Source organism: Athene noctua, chromosome 22 (genome assembly GCF_965140245.1).
Source record: "Athene noctua chromosome 22, bAthNoc1.hap1.1, whole genome shotgun sequence".
Lineage (NCBI taxonomy): Eukaryota > Metazoa > Chordata > Aves > Strigiformes > Strigidae > Athene > Athene noctua.
In genome coordinates, this window is record NC_134058.1 from 5,735,008 (window position 1) to 5,752,861 (window position 17,854).

Sequence of the window (17,854 nt, forward strand, 5' to 3'; positions counted from 1 at the left end):
ATAAATCTTGTGGTGAATGTTGAAATAGGATTGTAACGTTCAACAATAACAGCATCACATTCTAGATTTGACAGAGTACTTTAGCAGAGAGAGTTACTATCAATAATTACTAGTGTGGCATAAGAACTTTCAGGTATAGAATGTAATAAAAAACTGGCTCAGAGGCTTTCGGGTCCCACAAAAATAACCTTGGCTACAAGCATGAACTCTACACTGGTTACAATTTTAGCATTTCAACAATTTCTGACCAGTGTCCTTCTCAGGGGAGAGCCCATCCCACTTGGGCAATGAAAGTATTTGGAAATGCTCAAGGTTGAAGCAGCATAACAAAGGCAATAATCTAAAAACCTGCTATAGAGGGCAGAGCTGGATAATGCTCACCAGTCTCCCACTCTTGCCACACAAGCTGGCATACTTGAGCCAAGTTCTCATGTCCTCATGAGGATTCACTACAAGAGATCGGACCATCAATATTCTTTGCCAGTCTTCCACAATTCGTTGACAGCCCTGAGAGAAAAAGGAAAAGAGAACTTATTAGTCTTTTATCTCCAATCTACTCCACAGAGCTTAAATTCAGAATCTGAAGAGGCTTTTCCCAAGATGGAGAGACTTCAGTACCCATAATTCACAGCAGGTCTACATTACAAACTAGCTGGCTATTTAATACTGCAATGTGTGAAGAAGTTCAAGTCCTTGACTCTCTGCAGCCAGCTCAGTGTTTGCAGTCTAACGATACTCTTCTAATGGAAAAAGGAGAAAAAGTAGAAATGCATCCAAAAATTAGGAAAACTCTGTGCAATTCCAAAACGAGTAGGAGTTTTATAACCCTCCTCAACCTAGTTTTAAAAACCTATTTTTGGTTTAAACAGTGACAAATCTCAATATGGAGATGATACAAAACCAAATGGTTGCAAAGATATTTTTGTTATTGCCCTTTTTCTTCTCCTTGCATGTATTGCTTTTAGAGGCTGGCATGACTGAACTGATATTCTGCCAGAAACTGCAGCTCCAACTGCTATGCTGCTTGTGCAAGCTTTGTCTGGTTCTTGTCTGTCTGAAAGAAGAGGCAAAACATCGTCAGTCAGAGCAGAATGAATCTGTATTTCAGAAGTTCAAGGATGCTACAGAGAAGTAGAATTGTGGAAGGGACAGTAACAAGCAAATACATGGTGCTTATTGTAGTGGCCAGATACTTCAGGGTAACAGTGATGCTCTGAAGTTTGTATTGACCCACAGACAACTTAGACTTAGTTTTGTGGTAAAAAGAATTTTCACTGGCAGCAAGCACCTTAGCATCAAAGCATCTATTTCTTTCCCTCTTCCCCCAAAATTGAGGGCTGGGAAGTTAGACAATTGTTCCCTAACACTGAAATAAACCTCATAAAACAGGCATTTAAAAATTATTAAAAAGCAGCTATAAAATGTGCAAGAACTGCATGTACTGCTTTCAGGACTAAAAACAGCTGTATTCAGACATTACACTTCCCGTCACTCTCAGTTTCTCCACCCCAGCGAAATGGTCCTGAGCTTTTCCAGACAGGAATGCAGATGAGAGACTAAAATCTTCATCACAGTTTCCCAAACAGCTAAAAAATATGCAGCAGCAGAGGCAAATATACCAGTCACAGTGAAGAACTCTGCATAGGGAGAAATTCTTCCTCTAGGCAGTGTATCAAAATTTGGTATAATGAAAGCATTTTACCCTAATTACACTTTTTTTTTTTCTTCCCTTGTGGGAATCACCTCTTTAAACAGTATTCCTGTATGTACTACTTCATCTGATGATGTTCACTTTCACTGTAGGGATGCCTCTTGTAAGGAAATATTTGGCCAATTTAAATCTTCAAAGGTGCTTTGGATTTTCGTTGTTCAGAGTCAGAAAGGCAGGAGCTTCTCTTTAAATATACGAAAAGCAGCATTGCTAAAGGTCTCTTAAGACGAGGCTCATCACAGAATCATTTAGGTTGGAAAAGACATTTAAGATCATTGAGTCCAACCATAAACCTAAGACCACCAAGTCCACCACTAAGCCATGTCTCTAATCACCACCAATCAGAAATGTTCTTGTAAGACGTCAAAAAGGAAGAGGACAATTTTTTACAAGTATGTGAATTCTCTGTCCAGTTTTCCAGCACCATGAGAGAATTCACTTCTTAAAATGCAGCCAGCCAGGTAAGAAGTTCAAACTAGCCTTATCCAAACAAGTATTTCCAGGTGCGATCCAACACTGAAATAAGTAGCCTTGGAAATGTTGCTAGTATCTGCAGTCTGTACACACCTATTTCAAGGCTTGAATCACCCTACTCAAAAGTCACATCAGTAGACACTTTGAGAACATTAAGAAAAAAAAAAAATAACCCAAGAAAAAAAACAGTTGAAACAACCAGAACAAACTCAAAGGAGACAGAAAGCATACAGCCATGTAAGCAAATACGCTATTGGGATAGAAAGAGAAATGGAAAGATTTGCTGAGCCATTACACTGACTCGAAAGGAAACTGTTCATGCCAGCACATCAGCATCTCTGTCCGTGATCTTTACATAGATGTACCTGCAGTCTTTCCCACCAGATCTGGCGGATGATCTCACGGCGTTCTGGTACAAGTTTATACTGGATAACCTCTTCCAGCTCTGACAGCATCTGGCAGGATACCATAGCCTGAAGGAAACAATCACATTCCATCCCAATCACTACAGAACAAATCTATAATTAAGGAACAGTATTTTGGCATCAAAATCTTAAGTACACATGCTGCCCAGCAGGTAAAGGACTCACTGCTATATACTGGTATCTAAGATGATCTGCTGATTCAAACTTCCTAAATGTCAGTTCTTATTTCTTTTGAGGCAGGGGGACCTCACCTCACTCTAATTTGTCCCAAAGCTGCTCCTACAAAGTTTTATTTCTTATCAGACAAGAGCCATTGAGCTTGTGAACCTGCACAGGTCTTAAGATTGATACAAGTGCTACTCAGATATTTTATGCAACTTTTAGAGACTGTCTGAAGCTGCAATGAGGAGAACAAAGGCTGAGTGTTAGACACTTACCCCATAGGCTCGACTGTAGCTCTCTCCTGCCATGGCAGTCAGCTCAGCATCTAGCAGATCTCTGGCTTTGTCAATGCACTGAAATAGAACAAGATATTGGGGCAAAGGTGGTATGTTTTTTCTGGAGTCAACTGTCAGAACTGCTATTCATCTGTTCCATCCCATGAACAAAGCTGGCATTGCTCCCATTCTCCAACAAGAACCAGGAAATGATGTTATCAATAGAAAAAATTGACAAGAAAACAGTGTCCAGGGTCAGGTAGAGGAGTAGTCAAGGGGCCCTCATTTAATCACCTGCACAGTCTGAAGTCTGTCTTTCTACTAAATCAAAGTTGGCAGTATTTCTAATCCTACCATCATTGTAGAGATCATCACTAATAACATTTATAGAGGAAAAGAGAAGTTTAAATTTTAGTGCAAGAGAATCTGTTAAAAAAAAGCCTCAAGAAATGTCTCTTGATAATATGCAACGAGAGAAAATAGCTTTCACTGTTTTACATAACCCAACGGGTTTTTATGAATTTTACAGGACAGCAAATTCCATTTCTCTTCCTCCAACTAAGACATGCTCTTCAAGCATGAAATAAATCCTGCTCTGGTTCCAGTCATTATATAATCTCTCATCTATAGTTTTTCCTGTTCAAAATGTTAAAGGTTAATCACAAACTATACTCCTTTGAATGCCTGGCTAATTTTACTGTGCACATCACCCCAAAAAAATCTATGTACGGGTTTTGACAAAGCAGACAGAATTACTCCATTATCTAAGCTGGCAAGGCAGCACAGAATTCTGAGAAGTGGTACTTGAGCTTCCTTGGAAAATAAACAACATGCTTCACATCCACAGAGGGGAAAAAGGTCAATCTGCAAATCTCCTCTGTGACAAACAAGCACACCAATATGGCTTTGTTTAATAGGCTCATTCCTTGCCTTGATTTCTCATTTCAATTTAAGATTTAAGATTTACTGCTGCTACTAGAAAACCTGAGAGAAAAAGGTCTGGTACATGATATATATGAGCACTTCACTGCAAAACCTGCACAGTCAGAGGTGCACAGAACACCCATGAAGAATCTTGTGTGTGTCTTAAGCCATGAATGCCTTTTATCAAGCACTGCCTTGTAAAACAGAATCTCTGCTGAGATAATCTTTGTGCACTGTCTGTCTAGAAAACAGACATAGAGGTAAAGAAGCCTAAGAATGACTAAGGCATTCTTACACTATACAGCACTGGACCACTACTATCTGTACATACATTCACTGCTGTGTTTCTGAAAATACAAGGTAAGCTCAGACACCAAGGTCTAATACATCAATGGAAAAAAGGTTATTGGGCAATTCATGGGTTATAGGCAACTGCTTTAAAACAGCATGTCTTTCCTTGCAGCAATATAGGCTAGCTCATCTTAAACTAGGTTTTGGAAAGCCAGCAAGGAAGATAATTACCTGCTGAGCCAGTGAAAAAAGGTCCTGATGAAGAGCCAGTACAGCCCTGTAGAAAGCACCATCATGGGTGTCCCTTGGGATCATGCAGGTGTACTCTTCCATGCTGTCCCACTGCCCTGCAGAGACACAGACATCCTCAGTAACACAACAGCCCTCGCTGCAAGTTAAGAACAGAACTATGCTACAGTACTTGGACATGAGCAATTAGGCCCAAATACTGTGTGGCACTTGTACACTGAGGTCAGCTCTCCAACAGCTTGTCTTTGGCAGGGACAGTCTGTGTTACATACAGAAACTGCATGTATACGTATGCATAAACTGTATATATCATCCATAGTTATAAACAAGCAAATACACAGGCATTTTTCTTCTAGACAAATTGTTATCCTCACGGAAAAGGTTTTTGTATTCCTTGTGATGAAAAAGTTGAAGTGCTGACATTTTCAGAACATTTGAATGAATTAGTGTCCAAAACCAAAAGATTAATTTTTCTCAGCAAAGGCTGACAGACAGCAAGTGATTTATAAGCTTCTCTAGTAAATATCTGGCTATCAGTATAATGGATATTTGGACCATTTATAGATTTTTTTCACTTCAGATTGTCTACTCAGCAGACACAAGCTATCGAATTTCTCAACAGATAGTTCTAGTTTGTAAATAAGAGTCTGCCACAACTCTAAATTCTATTAATCTGATTTCAAGTCTGAGCTATGTGAAATGTAAAGTTAAAACTCTCCGTGCTTCCACACTGTGGGCTGTCATATACTACTGCACAAGGATACATTACCTAGACCCCAGGCAGCAGCAGCAGCCATCCTAGCCATCTTCGCTTGGGTTTCGTCATTGACCTGTGTCCACTTTTCACAGCACTGCTGGTGGAGCTGCCCCCTAAGAAAAAAACACAATCTCTGATCAGCAAAAAACCTCCTCTAAGAATTCTGCCTTGTTAAAAAACTGCTTCCCACAGATAAGATGACAACCAGTCCCATCGTTCTTCCTATGCAAAGTAGAGAATAAGATTCTTCTCCGGCCAACTCAGATGTGCTAGTCTGACAACAAATATCCTGTCATCAGAAAATAATTGAAAGGCACACTATGCTTTGAAAACACAAATCCAGGCAAAAGTTTGCATTTGTTCCTCAGGAGTTCGTAATGCCTACTTTAAGAATTGAACTGTCAGTTTACAAATACAGGAAAAATAAACATTCCTGAGAAGAAAAACCAACAAACCACCAACAAACAAGGGATGCTTAAAATTCTTCGCAGGTATCAGTACAAGAGACATAGGATCTGAATAGCTTGTGCATGGCTCCTGCTATCAAATGTTTTGGATAAACACATCATCAAGTTTGAAGACAGAGACTAGAGAGCCAATGCTGCTGTAACCTAGGATGAAGACTTGTTACGGCAAGATCTCAAAGGGGATCTGAATCCTTCATCGCCGGCAGAGAGGAAGCATCAGGATTTTTCATATTATTTCTTTTAAATCAACTGTGAGTGCTCCACTAATCAACCCAATTATTGTGGGTGTTGCAGTTCCAGAATTTCTCAGGCTGGATACTCTGTAGCAGTGGAATAGCTGCCAACTGTGAGGGAGGCCAACTCGCCTTCTCTACTGTCATCCTCTTCCCTCCCAAAAGGAAGGGGAATTAGTCAAACAGAACCGATGGGCTGCCACAGGCAAGACAGTCATTCTGACAGCTTAATGGTCCAGGATACAAAAAACAACCACCTCAAAACAAATGGAAAACCAAGACAAATCTAGCAACAGCAGTAAATCGGGACCTCATAGATGCCAATAAAGTAGTATGGCTCTTGCAGATAAAACTACATCAGGACACAAATGGCTAAGAATATTTTGGCTTTCAAAACGTCACTGCACAGAGTACTGAGATAATGGTGCTGTATAATATCAGTTCTAGATTAACTGTCATATTCTGCCAAGCAGATTCCAGCAGCACAAATAGTCAAGTTGAACACTCCTGAAGAATATCAGCAGCCAAACCATGGGATCCTCAGTCTCAGCATGTCTCTATAGACAGTTACAAGGTAGCAGACAGCACTTTGCAAAGGCACATCTCAATTTGGAAAAACGTGTCAGACAGAGACACAACAGCAGGCACACAGATCTTTGTGAGATTGTGATTACTCCTATCACTGCAGACTCTCAATAGATGCACAATACCTAGCTCCAACAGAAGAAAAGCATCCTTTTGTAATATATTTGTCACTGATATGTGAAGAAGATGGTTCAGAGAGGACGCTTTACACAAATACATGTCCTGCAGGAGGGAGGGAGAAATCTATTTTTCCTACTGAAAAAAACTACGCCCAGTATGCCTCACCCTCATCTAGAAACAAAAAGGGCAGAAAAATGCTGTCAGAATTAGGTTTCTCAAACAGCTCTGTTTCTCTAACAGTAAAATGACTTTAGTGAAGAGGAATCTCCTTACTCTGTGCCATCCCATGGGTTCACGTCAGGACCCATCAGGAGAGAGCTCTAGTGACATGAAAAGTTCAGTAGAAAGGCGGAACCTGGACCAAATCACATATGCCCCTGGGTAGAACTGCATGCTACAGTGCACAGGATGCCTTCTCCAATTATCTTCTTTGAATTGAAGTGAACAGAGAGAAAAAGAGAAGCCCCCAGTTAACTAGCAAGTTTTAAGTCCCTACTAGCTCACCCTCTCACAAAACCTGACTCTAATCAGTTACATGTTCACAACACATACTTAACACAGAATTTGAAATACCCAATGTCCACAAAGACAATGGTTAATGAATGCTAAAAAAAGAGTAATAATTAACAAGTCAGCCATCTACAAGATGGACAAAAGGGTTTTAAAGTGGGAGCAATTTATTTGGCATAATCTTACATCCAGGTGACTATTGGGAAGCAGACAATTTCACCTGTGCAAAAGACATTCTGGATAGACATAGGTCTGACCATGAATAAATGCAGAAATCTCTCATGTTTTAATCAGAGTTTAAAAAAGAAGGCCACAACAAGCTCCTTTTATGATTGTTTTTGACAAGTGCTGCTCAGTTAATGTTTCCAGAGAGGTCCCCTCCATTTACAATTTCCTCCTGTTACAAATGGATTGATCTGATCATAAGACTACAGATTCTCTTTCAGAGAGACCTTAACTTATTAGATGGCCTGTCCCAAGAGACTTAGAGATGTTGTTATCAATTCTGACTTCAATGAACAAAGTGAGAAGTCACTGGAAATACTCAAGCTATTAAGCAAGCAGGAGTAAATAGGAATTCATGCAAAAAAAATTTCACCTGGATGACAGCATCCAGAGAAGAGTTAGGCACCATTTTTAAAAGCACCATTTTCCTCAGTCTTCAGGTATTCCCTCTTACCATTCACCAAGTGCTTCCAAGCACCGCATGCGCCCTAGCATCAGCTCAGGATCATCTTTGTTTGTGTCCATCTTTTTGTCATAGGCCACCAGAGCATCTTCCCACTCATGAAGCTTTTCATACCAGGTAGCTTGAATTTCCTACAGGGGGGAAAAAAAAAAAAAAAAATCAGAATAAACAGTGGGATTAACATTCCCCATTCTATATTAACTACCACAGCTTCTCCTGGAAAAAATCTGTGTCTGTGGTGTTCACTTAGCCCTTTTTTCATTCTAATTATCCTCATGGACTTCTACAGTACAGAGAAAAGCCTTGAGATAGTGCAAAAAACCAGGAATCCTGAGTATTGCTTCACCTGCACAGAAACGAATTCAGGTTTACCAGAGGTACCAGTCAACCATCATCCCCCTATTCAGTGACATTAAAATACTAGCTCAGTAGCTGGTGCTTTTCTTTTTGGAGAGGGGGAGTGAGTGGAATAGGAAAAAGGTTAAACCTATAAAATATTCACTTCCCATTATTGCACATGCTTGCATTTAAACAAGAACAGTCCTGTGTTCAGGAATGGAGTGACTAACTGGAAAAAAAACCTAAAACAAACAGTACACTATATGTCTGGCTATTGCTAGGCCATTTTTTAATTCAGCAGGTAGTATGACGTTGGGGTCTAATCACAGCCCTCACAAGTAAAGGCTGCGGTTTGTAACAAAGACTTTATAAGTAAGCCAAGCAATGATCCTTATCAGCTGCACAAACTTTTCTTCAGCCTTTGTTTCAAGATTTTGTTTCTAATTTTCAAGAAATAAAATGCCTTAATATTTTTTCCATACTTATCTCTGCCAATGTTTTTCTGCTCAGTCCTTGGCAGCTCATTTCTTGACATAGGCTGCAGAATAGATTCTTTTCCCAGCCCTGTGGGCAGGGTCAGTATAAACCATGTTCTGCATGCCAGGTCTTCCACTTTTATATACCAGCCTTTTAACTTCTCAGCTCAGCTGTAACATTTCAAGTAAGTTCCTGAAAGTAGACCTCACAGCTCCTCTTCATTTCTTTTCACTGCCTATTCTGGCAAACTCTGTGTTTTGAACTACATCTACTGCTAGAACTACATTGCTGCTAAAGAGTGAGGTCAGAATCAGGTAACAGAGCTCTGCTCTATCCACCCAAAGAACCATAAGAACCTGCAAAGATGTTCTGAAGTCCTTCTCCCAGAAAGGACTTTTTTTCCAGCCTAGGTCAAAACCACACATAATCCTGCACCAAAAGAATTCCACCATTCTGCGCTTATACCTGTTCCCACTTTCTAGTGGTTCCTAATGAAAGAGGTGAATCTAATGTGCTGCTGGGGCTGCCTTCCTTTTCCCAATGACCCCAAGGCACTGCAGGAATTATCATTGCAAAAATCATCTTTTTAACAGAATAGACTTGGCAGCAGAGCATAGATGCTTTAGTTCCTGAACATAAATTAAATGCTTATAAAAAAGAAGAGAGGAAAAAAGGTAAGTCGTGCAGAGAAAGACCCAGAACAAATGCAGAACGGGATTATTTTATTTCTATGAGCAGTCAAAATTGTAAGGGACTAGATAATATGCTGTTCTAAATATCTGTGAACTCGCCAGCAAATTCATGTGCCTCCTGGATGAGTGAGGCTAGAGGCACAACTTCCATTAAATCCTTACCTGGAAGGTGTTGATGCAGTTTCTCAAAAACCCTCAAGCATTTAAAGCTTAGAACAGGAACTTACTCCCTCCCTTCCTATCTTCTAAATAAAATGACTTATTTTGTAAAGTTGCTAGCTCCGCACTGCTGCATTTAGTGTCAACAATGGCTGCTAAAGTCTCCTCCAAGTCAGGTTCTTGCAGCCTTCCCCAGCTATCCTACCTGTATGCAGTGCATCCCCACAGGCAGCAAGGCACCTTCAGTATGAACAAGGCAGTATTATGGGCAGGGATCAAACTTGAATATGATTGAAAAAACACACCACCACCTTACACCACACACACAAAGACATTAAAAAAACCTCCAAGAAACGTGAAAACATAAGACATGAAGAAGAGTTATCCAGCAGGACTCACCAGTTCCCCAAAGTGCTTCATGGCATATTCCAGTACTCCAGCAGCTGCTTCTGGCTGTTGCAGTTTATTGTTAATACTAAAAAGGTAGGAAGAGAAAGACCATTTAACACAGTTGGCAATTATTAGGGGGTGGTATGAGCTTCTGCTTGATAATACCAAGCTCTATCATTTAGAAATACCAATGGAACACCCTCCTTTTTCTTTAAATCTTTCAAGTGAATGATTAGACTACATAAGACACACAGTGATTACATATTTGCAAAACAATAGGTGCACACATATTCTCTGCACATATTCTCAAGATTTCTTACATGAAACGGTGTTCTATATGATTATCAATTCTAAATAGCAGCCTGCATAGGGAGAAGAACAGCTGCCCATAGTTTGAAAGCCATAATTTCTCAAACAGCTACACTTAAGAGCTTTGCAGTTCTGCATCTTTCCCCTTTTTCTTAAACAGACCGCCCATTCCTTTAAAAATCAGAGTAGAGATTTTAATGATCCAGGAAGCGATCATTAGAACAGTTGACAAATGTCACCAGGAACACACACAAAAAGCTTGCAGCCAACCCTACTTTCAGTTTCATGTTTTATATAATGCCTCTGCACTGGTACTAACCAGCGCTGGTGCTCTTCTTTCTCTGGTTTTCAAGAACATGCCAGAAACTCCTGTGATCACAAACAGTCTTCACTCTGTACCGGTGAGGCACCCTGATTTGCAAGGGCAGCTGAACTTTGTGAAGCACAAGCAAATGGGCTACTCATGAGCCTGGTTCTCCAGTTCAGCAACACCATCTACAGCTATTCTCTTAAATCATTTCTATTTCACATTGTTTTTCTGATCTTACTATCAGAAATAGCTCTGTCTGCACATTGGCGCTTGGTGATTGATCAGTGCTTTTGCTAAACCACAAGGTAATGAGGAAATAAAGTTTTTATAATGCTCCTGTTATTTTATAAAGCTTATTTACAGTCTCTTGCTCATTGCTGCTCTCTTTCTCTAGTGGTTCTGGAGAACAAGAAGTGCACATTGTTCAAAACAACATCACAACACACACTACAGTCCAATTTTAATACTAGTTAACATTTGGAATGGAAACAGCATAACCTAACAAAACAAGACATGTCAACTGAGAGCAATGCAAAGAGACTTTCAATGGTCTTTGAATATACTGTCACAGACAGAGGCAGCTTTCAGAAACGTCCCTTCTGGTCTGCTCTCATCAGAATGATTGTGTATTTTTCCCTCTATGAGAGGCCTGTTGATCAGTAAGAGACAAGGAAATCTATAGTATTAAAGGTAGTACTCTAAACAGACAAGAGGGAAAATTTTCAAATGGGTGCTCTATTTCTTCTGCCTGTAGAAGATCCCTTTCCTGACAACTAAAGAATCAAACTCCTAGACACACTCTGCGTATCTGGGAAGGTGAAATAAAATACCCTTGGAAATAGGACCTCAGAATGGCTTGAGCTCAAATCAGATTTAGTCAGGCTACAAATGCACCATAATCACAGTTCAAGACAGGCACCCAAAAATGGGAAGCACTTGAAATACATGCATGCATTTTTTTTTTTAGCAAGATAGTCAAAGAACATACTAATTCCATGCTTCCCAAGGGAAAGCTATGCAGCAGTGCCTCATAAAAGTGATAAATGGCTGTCACATCTCATATCCCAACGATTTAGAGCCACTGGCAGAAACATCACTTCCAGCATGTCAGACAGTTAATTACTTCCAACTTATCTTTCTTGTCAATGCTTCCTGAGAAAATTGGCCATTATCTTTTATTCTTCAACAATTAACACTGCTCTTTTGCTGATGTTCCCTGGTGCACTCAATTACTCTTTTTTTTGTTTCATATTTCCTGGCTGTCCAAAGTAGAATTAAATGTTTCAAAGCTGTCTATAGCTAGGTTTAAACAAAGGGATGGGAAAAAAGGGAAGAGGAAGGAGAACAACTTTGATTTAAAAGAATACGCAGCAGTAGATATAATACTGCCTTGTCATTATTAATCATAAATTACTCTCTTGTAACAAATGATCTAGCCCACACAGTGAGTAAAGATAGGTAATTTTGTGGACTAGGATAAGGCACTGACTGGGAAATCTCCTGCCAATTATTTCATGTTTTGACATATCACGTTGAAATAACATATACACAAAATGGGGGGAGAGGGGAGCAACAACGTTCACTGCTTTGGCAGAAATAGAGCTAAACAGAGAAATACAACTGTCAGTTGTACAAAAATCCACCCAAAGCAAGACTCATGCAAAGTGGGCTTTATTAATATGGCTGAACATTCACTGATGTATTTCTTCAGAGGAATAAGATCTTGGTAATCACTGCATCATTTTGCTATTCAGCTTTACAGACCAAGGGAAACACAGCTGTTTGTGGATTAAGTTCTCATCTTGTGTTTTGGAGGGTTTTTGTTTGTTTTGAAAGACCTCAGATTTCTGCTTTTTCTCATCTGCTGGATGCAGCGTGCTCTGAGTGTTGGAAGTATATTGATAGTTCCCAAAAATCACTACTACCACAGCTGACTGGAATGTATTTTCAACAGACCCACAACTCTGCATACAAATTCTCCGAGAGTGGGCCTGAAGACAGTACTTCTCTTGTAAAAACATTTCCACATGGACTCCTGTTAACACATTCAATACACATATTTAGAACTCACGGCATTCTGTGCTTCCCTATCCTTTCACCTTCCTACCATTAAGGCATTGCCTCTCTCCCTGCAGATCTGAAGAGGTCTGTGCTCAGGCAGAACAATCATCTTAAATTTTATAACGCTCTTAAAGCACTATGTAGCTGTTTTCTAGTTATTGTGCTGGAACCTGGACAGAATGAACAACACTACCGAAAAGCATCCAGGCACACAGACAAGGCCCTGAAGGACTAATATTCCAGCCAGGCAGAGTTGCCAGGGGGTTTTAGTCACAGTGTTGCTGCTGGAAATCACAGCAGTTTACCGGATTAGAATCAGGGGGATAGATTTCTCCTTGTATTTGGAAAAAGATAAACTACAAAATCTTTCTTGATTAAAGGAGAGGTGGGTAAACATTTCTCAAGATAGAAACAATACTGTTGGCTAACTCAGCAGACTGTAACTGAAGTCTTTGTTTACTGGGTTGTGTCCTTCCTGTTGTTCCCAATTCAGGATACTATGAAGTTTAATATTAAGGTGAAGATCCACATTCACTGAAAGTAGAACATATTCATCTGTTCATTTTTTGTTTAGAAGCTAGAAAAAAGCCACCACTACCACCTACTTTACTTGAAGGCTCAGAAGCAGGTCATAAAAGATGCCTATCTCCTTACTTGGAAGTTTTTAGGTATAAGTTTGGTAGGTCATAGGTTAACATATGTCATCTTTCAGGAAAGGCCTAAGTATTCAGCTATTATGCTGGACTGGCAGTCTTCCCGTATTAATGTTCTAGTAAAACATTTCAAAATTATATTTTTCAAATGCCACATGTACGTAAAATCTTCTGAAACTATTTCAAGACAGAGCTGTCCTCATGTTTGCAGGTAGACTATTAAAATGGGAGTCCACAGAAATAAAAAGATTGCCTAAGTCATATCACCAAGATTTTGATATAGTTTGAACTAATGTATTAATTTCACTGTTTAATACCCACCATTTTATTTCACATTTTATGCAATAAACAAAGTGATTAGAAGAAACAACAAAGCAACATTCCCATCCTTGTATTTTCCTTCTGAATGAGGATTACTTAGTTGTAAAACTGATTTTCATCAATGAAGTTTTGTATGAGTTTGGCTCACCTGGACTCACTGCATAATTACATAATGCAGCACAGTAGAATTAAAATTGATGTAAATCACAATAAGAAAAGCATTAATTCCAATATTCCAAGTGCACAATCTTCAGCAGCTGTAAGGGGCAGGTGGATAAGGACTGGCACAGAAAGCTTTGTGAAAAGTTAAAGTCAAGATTATAGATAATGTCCCCCCCTGTTTATTAATCAATATCTATACTGTAGTCAGGATAACATACAATCCTCCTGCCCAACCCTAACCTATCTGTAGCACTTGATCATGACAAGTGGGATATTAAAGTGTGACAAGGCACCTAATGAAAAAAATTTGTAGGGATGGAATGACAGTAATTGAACAAAGTGACTACCCTTGGCAAACTACCTGATATAAAAATCATGGTCAAAAATCTTAAATCTTTGAATTTTATTAGTAGTGAAAGGTTAAATGTGCAAAGGACTAAAACGGAGCATGCTAAGCTAGAATCAGAAAAAAGAACACTATTTAAGAGAAAGATACTCCTATTGTTTGTATATTATAAAGGCTATTTAAACAGAAATCAGACATGAACTGGAAATGAAAAACAACTTTACTGTCTTCAGCAGGAAGAATGCTCAAGTGATGGACTTTTCTCCTCCACAAACCCCAGGCATAGATGTCTAATGTTTACCAGAAATATTCTCTTTTATACAGTCCTGGGAGCTTTCCAGTCTTCCATTTTCTTTGAGAGTGTCTCAATATTCTCTGTCACTCAAAAGATATTAAATCTCCAAGAACTCAGAAGTAAAAGACTAGACCCTTACCTACCTTTCCATAAAAATGAAAAACTTTCTTTTAACAGAGCCCTTTCAGGAGATCCCAATCCTATCTGTGAGGGCACACACACATTCCCTATTGCCTGAAAACATGTCAAAACTTGGTAGAGAAACCTTGTTTTTGCAATAAAGCACCTTGTGTATGAAGTCTAGTCAAGAAGCCAAACTCTTTTTTTTTTTTTAGTCTCCCCCAGTTTGTTTAAAAAGTTCCTCTGTGTCACAGATTCTACCAACCTAAGTCAAGCTTGTTTTTCCTTCTGAAGAAGTGCTAAGAGCTTGCTTCTGGGATTAGAAGTGGAAGGCACTGCTCCTCTGTGGATACTCTGGGGAACAGATAATCCTCTGGCACAAGGAACTGGCTGTGTTGGCCCATTTCCCCAGTTCTACAGTTTATTTGTTTTCAGGCATCTCTGAGTCCTTGATTCAGTAAACCTCAGAAAACTACTAATTGTCCCCAGAACAACTCCAAAGGCCAATGCATTTCCATCATGCCACTAAAAATTATTCCCATGCTGGGAATAAATATGTTTGAGAAACCAATACCAGCAAAGAGCTGTTTTCAATAAACAGCTGTGATGACTGACAGCTTACAGGCCAGGGCAGCAGCCCCTTCAGCCTTTCACAGCAAGGGTGCACCACCTTGCTCACAGGCATTAAAACTGGACAAATTTCCAATCTTGATATAAATGCTTGCAAATTAAATTACAACATTCATGAGATCTGAAAGAAAAAGCAGTAAAAACTGTTACAATAAAATTCTTAGCCCACCCTGCTGCTCAGGCTGCAAAAAGTTTTCTATCACCTATTCTTTATTAACCTGATTCAGTGAAGGCAGAGAAGAAAAAAATTGCCAAGGAAGATGATAGCAGAAAAAGGTGAAACAGAGCCAGAGTCTTTGTGTATTGGTTATGCAAAGAAGTGATACATTAAATAAAAATCACAAATAATTGTAGGAAGTATCAGTGTTTTGTTTCTCATCAGGCCCTCTCATTTGTTCTACCTGTTCCTACATAACTTCAGAGATTTACAATAAGTATTTGAAGTAGACAATTTTATTTGTCTTTACTAGGGATTTACTCATTACTGTAAAGCTATAGCAGAGTGAATGTTAGAACATTTATGAGCATCTCCAAAGCCAGAGGTGAACAGTTTCACAGTTCCTGGGAGGGGAAAGCAGTATTTCACAGAGCTTCAACAAAGTATGGACTCCTGTGATCTGCCAGGAGAGCGCTGATGAGAGCCTTTGCCATCTCAGCGAGCACCAGGAATGCTAGATTCTGAGCATTTGCCGGATGCCTATTAAGGGTTTTGCAAAGACAGGCTACCAAATAAATAGCCACAGGGCACTGAGCTTTTCTTCTTGTCTCAGCTTCACATACACCTGCCAGAACAGCTTCCCAGACAAGGCAGTCATTTAAACCCACCTCTGATTTAATCTGGCCCTCCAGCTACAAGAGATAGCTGGTTCTAATCAAGTAATACTAATATACTTGAATTTGGTAACATCAACCAACATTGTAAGCATAGGGTACGTATTAACTGCAATCATGTTTAGACTCAATTCTCCCAACCATTTCAAACATACATTATTACCAAAGTCAAAAAGGATTTGCCTCATGCTCTTGACTTTAGATCTCATCCTTTTAGCTATCATGTAGCAGAATATTTTCACATACAAAATATAATGGAGGGAAACTAGGGTGATGGATTTCAGACCAAATGATACTTAATTTCTCTATCAGTATTGGGGAAAGAAAAAAAAAAAAATAGCACCAGGACCCATTCAATAATCACAACTAGTTTCTCTCTAGCTATGCCCAAAACTATGCCTCTTTATAAAAACGGAACAGGATCCTGAATTCAAGTTGTAAGTACACTAGTACATACCAGTGGAAGAGTTTCCTACAGACTGTCAACTTCTACAACTGACCTAATCTGGCAATGACTAGCATCAGTAGCTATTGCTGCTTAAGTGACTATACTCAGTTCTCCAAGCAACAGGGACAGATTCATCTTTCAAATACTCATAAAGTAGTCAAATTCCATTAAAGTTAAGGTCTCTGCCAAGAGAGATCTGTCTGCCCAAATCTCTCTTAACACTTCCTCAAAAGTAACGACAGATGGGAAGATTTGTGCTCTTTTCCATTCCTGCATAATATGTCTGCTGTCACCCCCTCAGAATAAAGTGAGAGAACAAAAAAGTATTATCTGTGTTTTAAAACAGGTAAAATCAAAATACACAAGAAAAAGATGGCTTGCATTAGGGTACACAAATCAGAGGCTGAACCCAAAATAAAACCCTGGCTGTCTTATTTCCAATTAAATACTCCAGTTTAGAGAGGGGATTTGGAGGCCCTTCTGCACTGTTTTGTAACATCTGTGTGCAACAGAGTTTGGCTGAATCTCTGATCCTGCCAGAATTTGTATCAAGAGGAAATGTATGGACCTACAAGTGGCTCCCCTCTTCCACATCAGCCCCTCATGATGTGAGTGTGTGTGAAATTCAGACTGCACAGGACAGATGAGTTATGGTGAGTAAGAGCAGAATGGATCAAAGTCCTGTGTAACACAATGGGGGTGTCAGTAGAGTGGCTTTTTGGGGCAGAGAAGCCAGAGTGTGGACTGTCCTATTCTTTATTCCAACTTCAACAAAAACATGTTTCTCATCAGAGGAAGCCTGAGAAGAATTTGCCCCTGGGAATGACAGAAGCTCCAGCTGGAAGAGGGCTCAGACGGGATTAGAGGCAGAACAAAAAGGTCAGGCTTTCATCTATGTGCAGTGGCACTTTCTGGTCTGAAGTATAAAAAGCAATTTTGCTATGGAAGGTTTCTGGAATGTCCATGACAAAAACGTGACTGAAGCCTACGGTCTGCTGTGGAGGTATCCTCAGTATTTTAATCAAATTGTACTTGCATATCTCTGGCAACCTGTCAGGTCACCAATACCACACAGTAGCCTCACCAGCTGATGCTACGGACTACAGAGGTTTCTGCCTGAAATCCAGCACACAGGCAGTCACCCACAACGAAGCTCAAGACACTCACACGCTGCCTGTTTGCAGATCTAATTCTGACCTCCTCCAAAAGATTCCCTATTCCTCCTCTAAGAAAATTCAGGTTTATGTATTCATATTCTGCCCCTTGAGTGCTTTGATGCTTTCACCTTCCTGAATCTTTGCACCCTGTGGGGTCTCTCATTGCTGTTCTGCAGAAAAACTATTAGCCAGCTGTGGTGCAAACCGGAGTCAGAAACAAAGCATTTAGCAGCAAGTGTAACAAAGCTAAGGAGGAAGAGAAACCACACCAACAAGAAATTGT

The 17,854-nt window shown here is 39.7% G+C and overlaps 1 protein-coding gene across 3 annotated transcripts in view; it reads right to left on the reverse strand.

The window, feature by feature from the left end:
* Positions 1 to 17,854, reverse strand: part of MTOR (mechanistic target of rapamycin kinase) — a 66,779-nt gene that overhangs the window by 20,228 nt on the left and 28,697 nt on the right. For all 3 annotated transcript variants that reach the window (XM_074924604.1, XM_074924601.1, XM_074924603.1), the window contains 7 exons: positions 9,938 to 10,013; positions 7,863 to 8,002; positions 5,281 to 5,381; positions 4,494 to 4,609; positions 3,048 to 3,125; positions 2,551 to 2,658; positions 382 to 507 (listed from right to left, as the gene is read on the reverse strand). In XM_074924604.1, the coding sequence (XP_074780705.1) occupies positions 382 to 507; positions 2,551 to 2,658; positions 3,048 to 3,125; positions 4,494 to 4,609; positions 5,281 to 5,381; positions 7,863 to 8,002; positions 9,938 to 10,013 (745 nt within the window). The remainder of the gene's footprint in view (positions 1 to 381; positions 508 to 2,550; positions 2,659 to 3,047; positions 3,126 to 4,493; positions 4,610 to 5,280; positions 5,382 to 7,862; positions 8,003 to 9,937; positions 10,014 to 17,854) is intronic.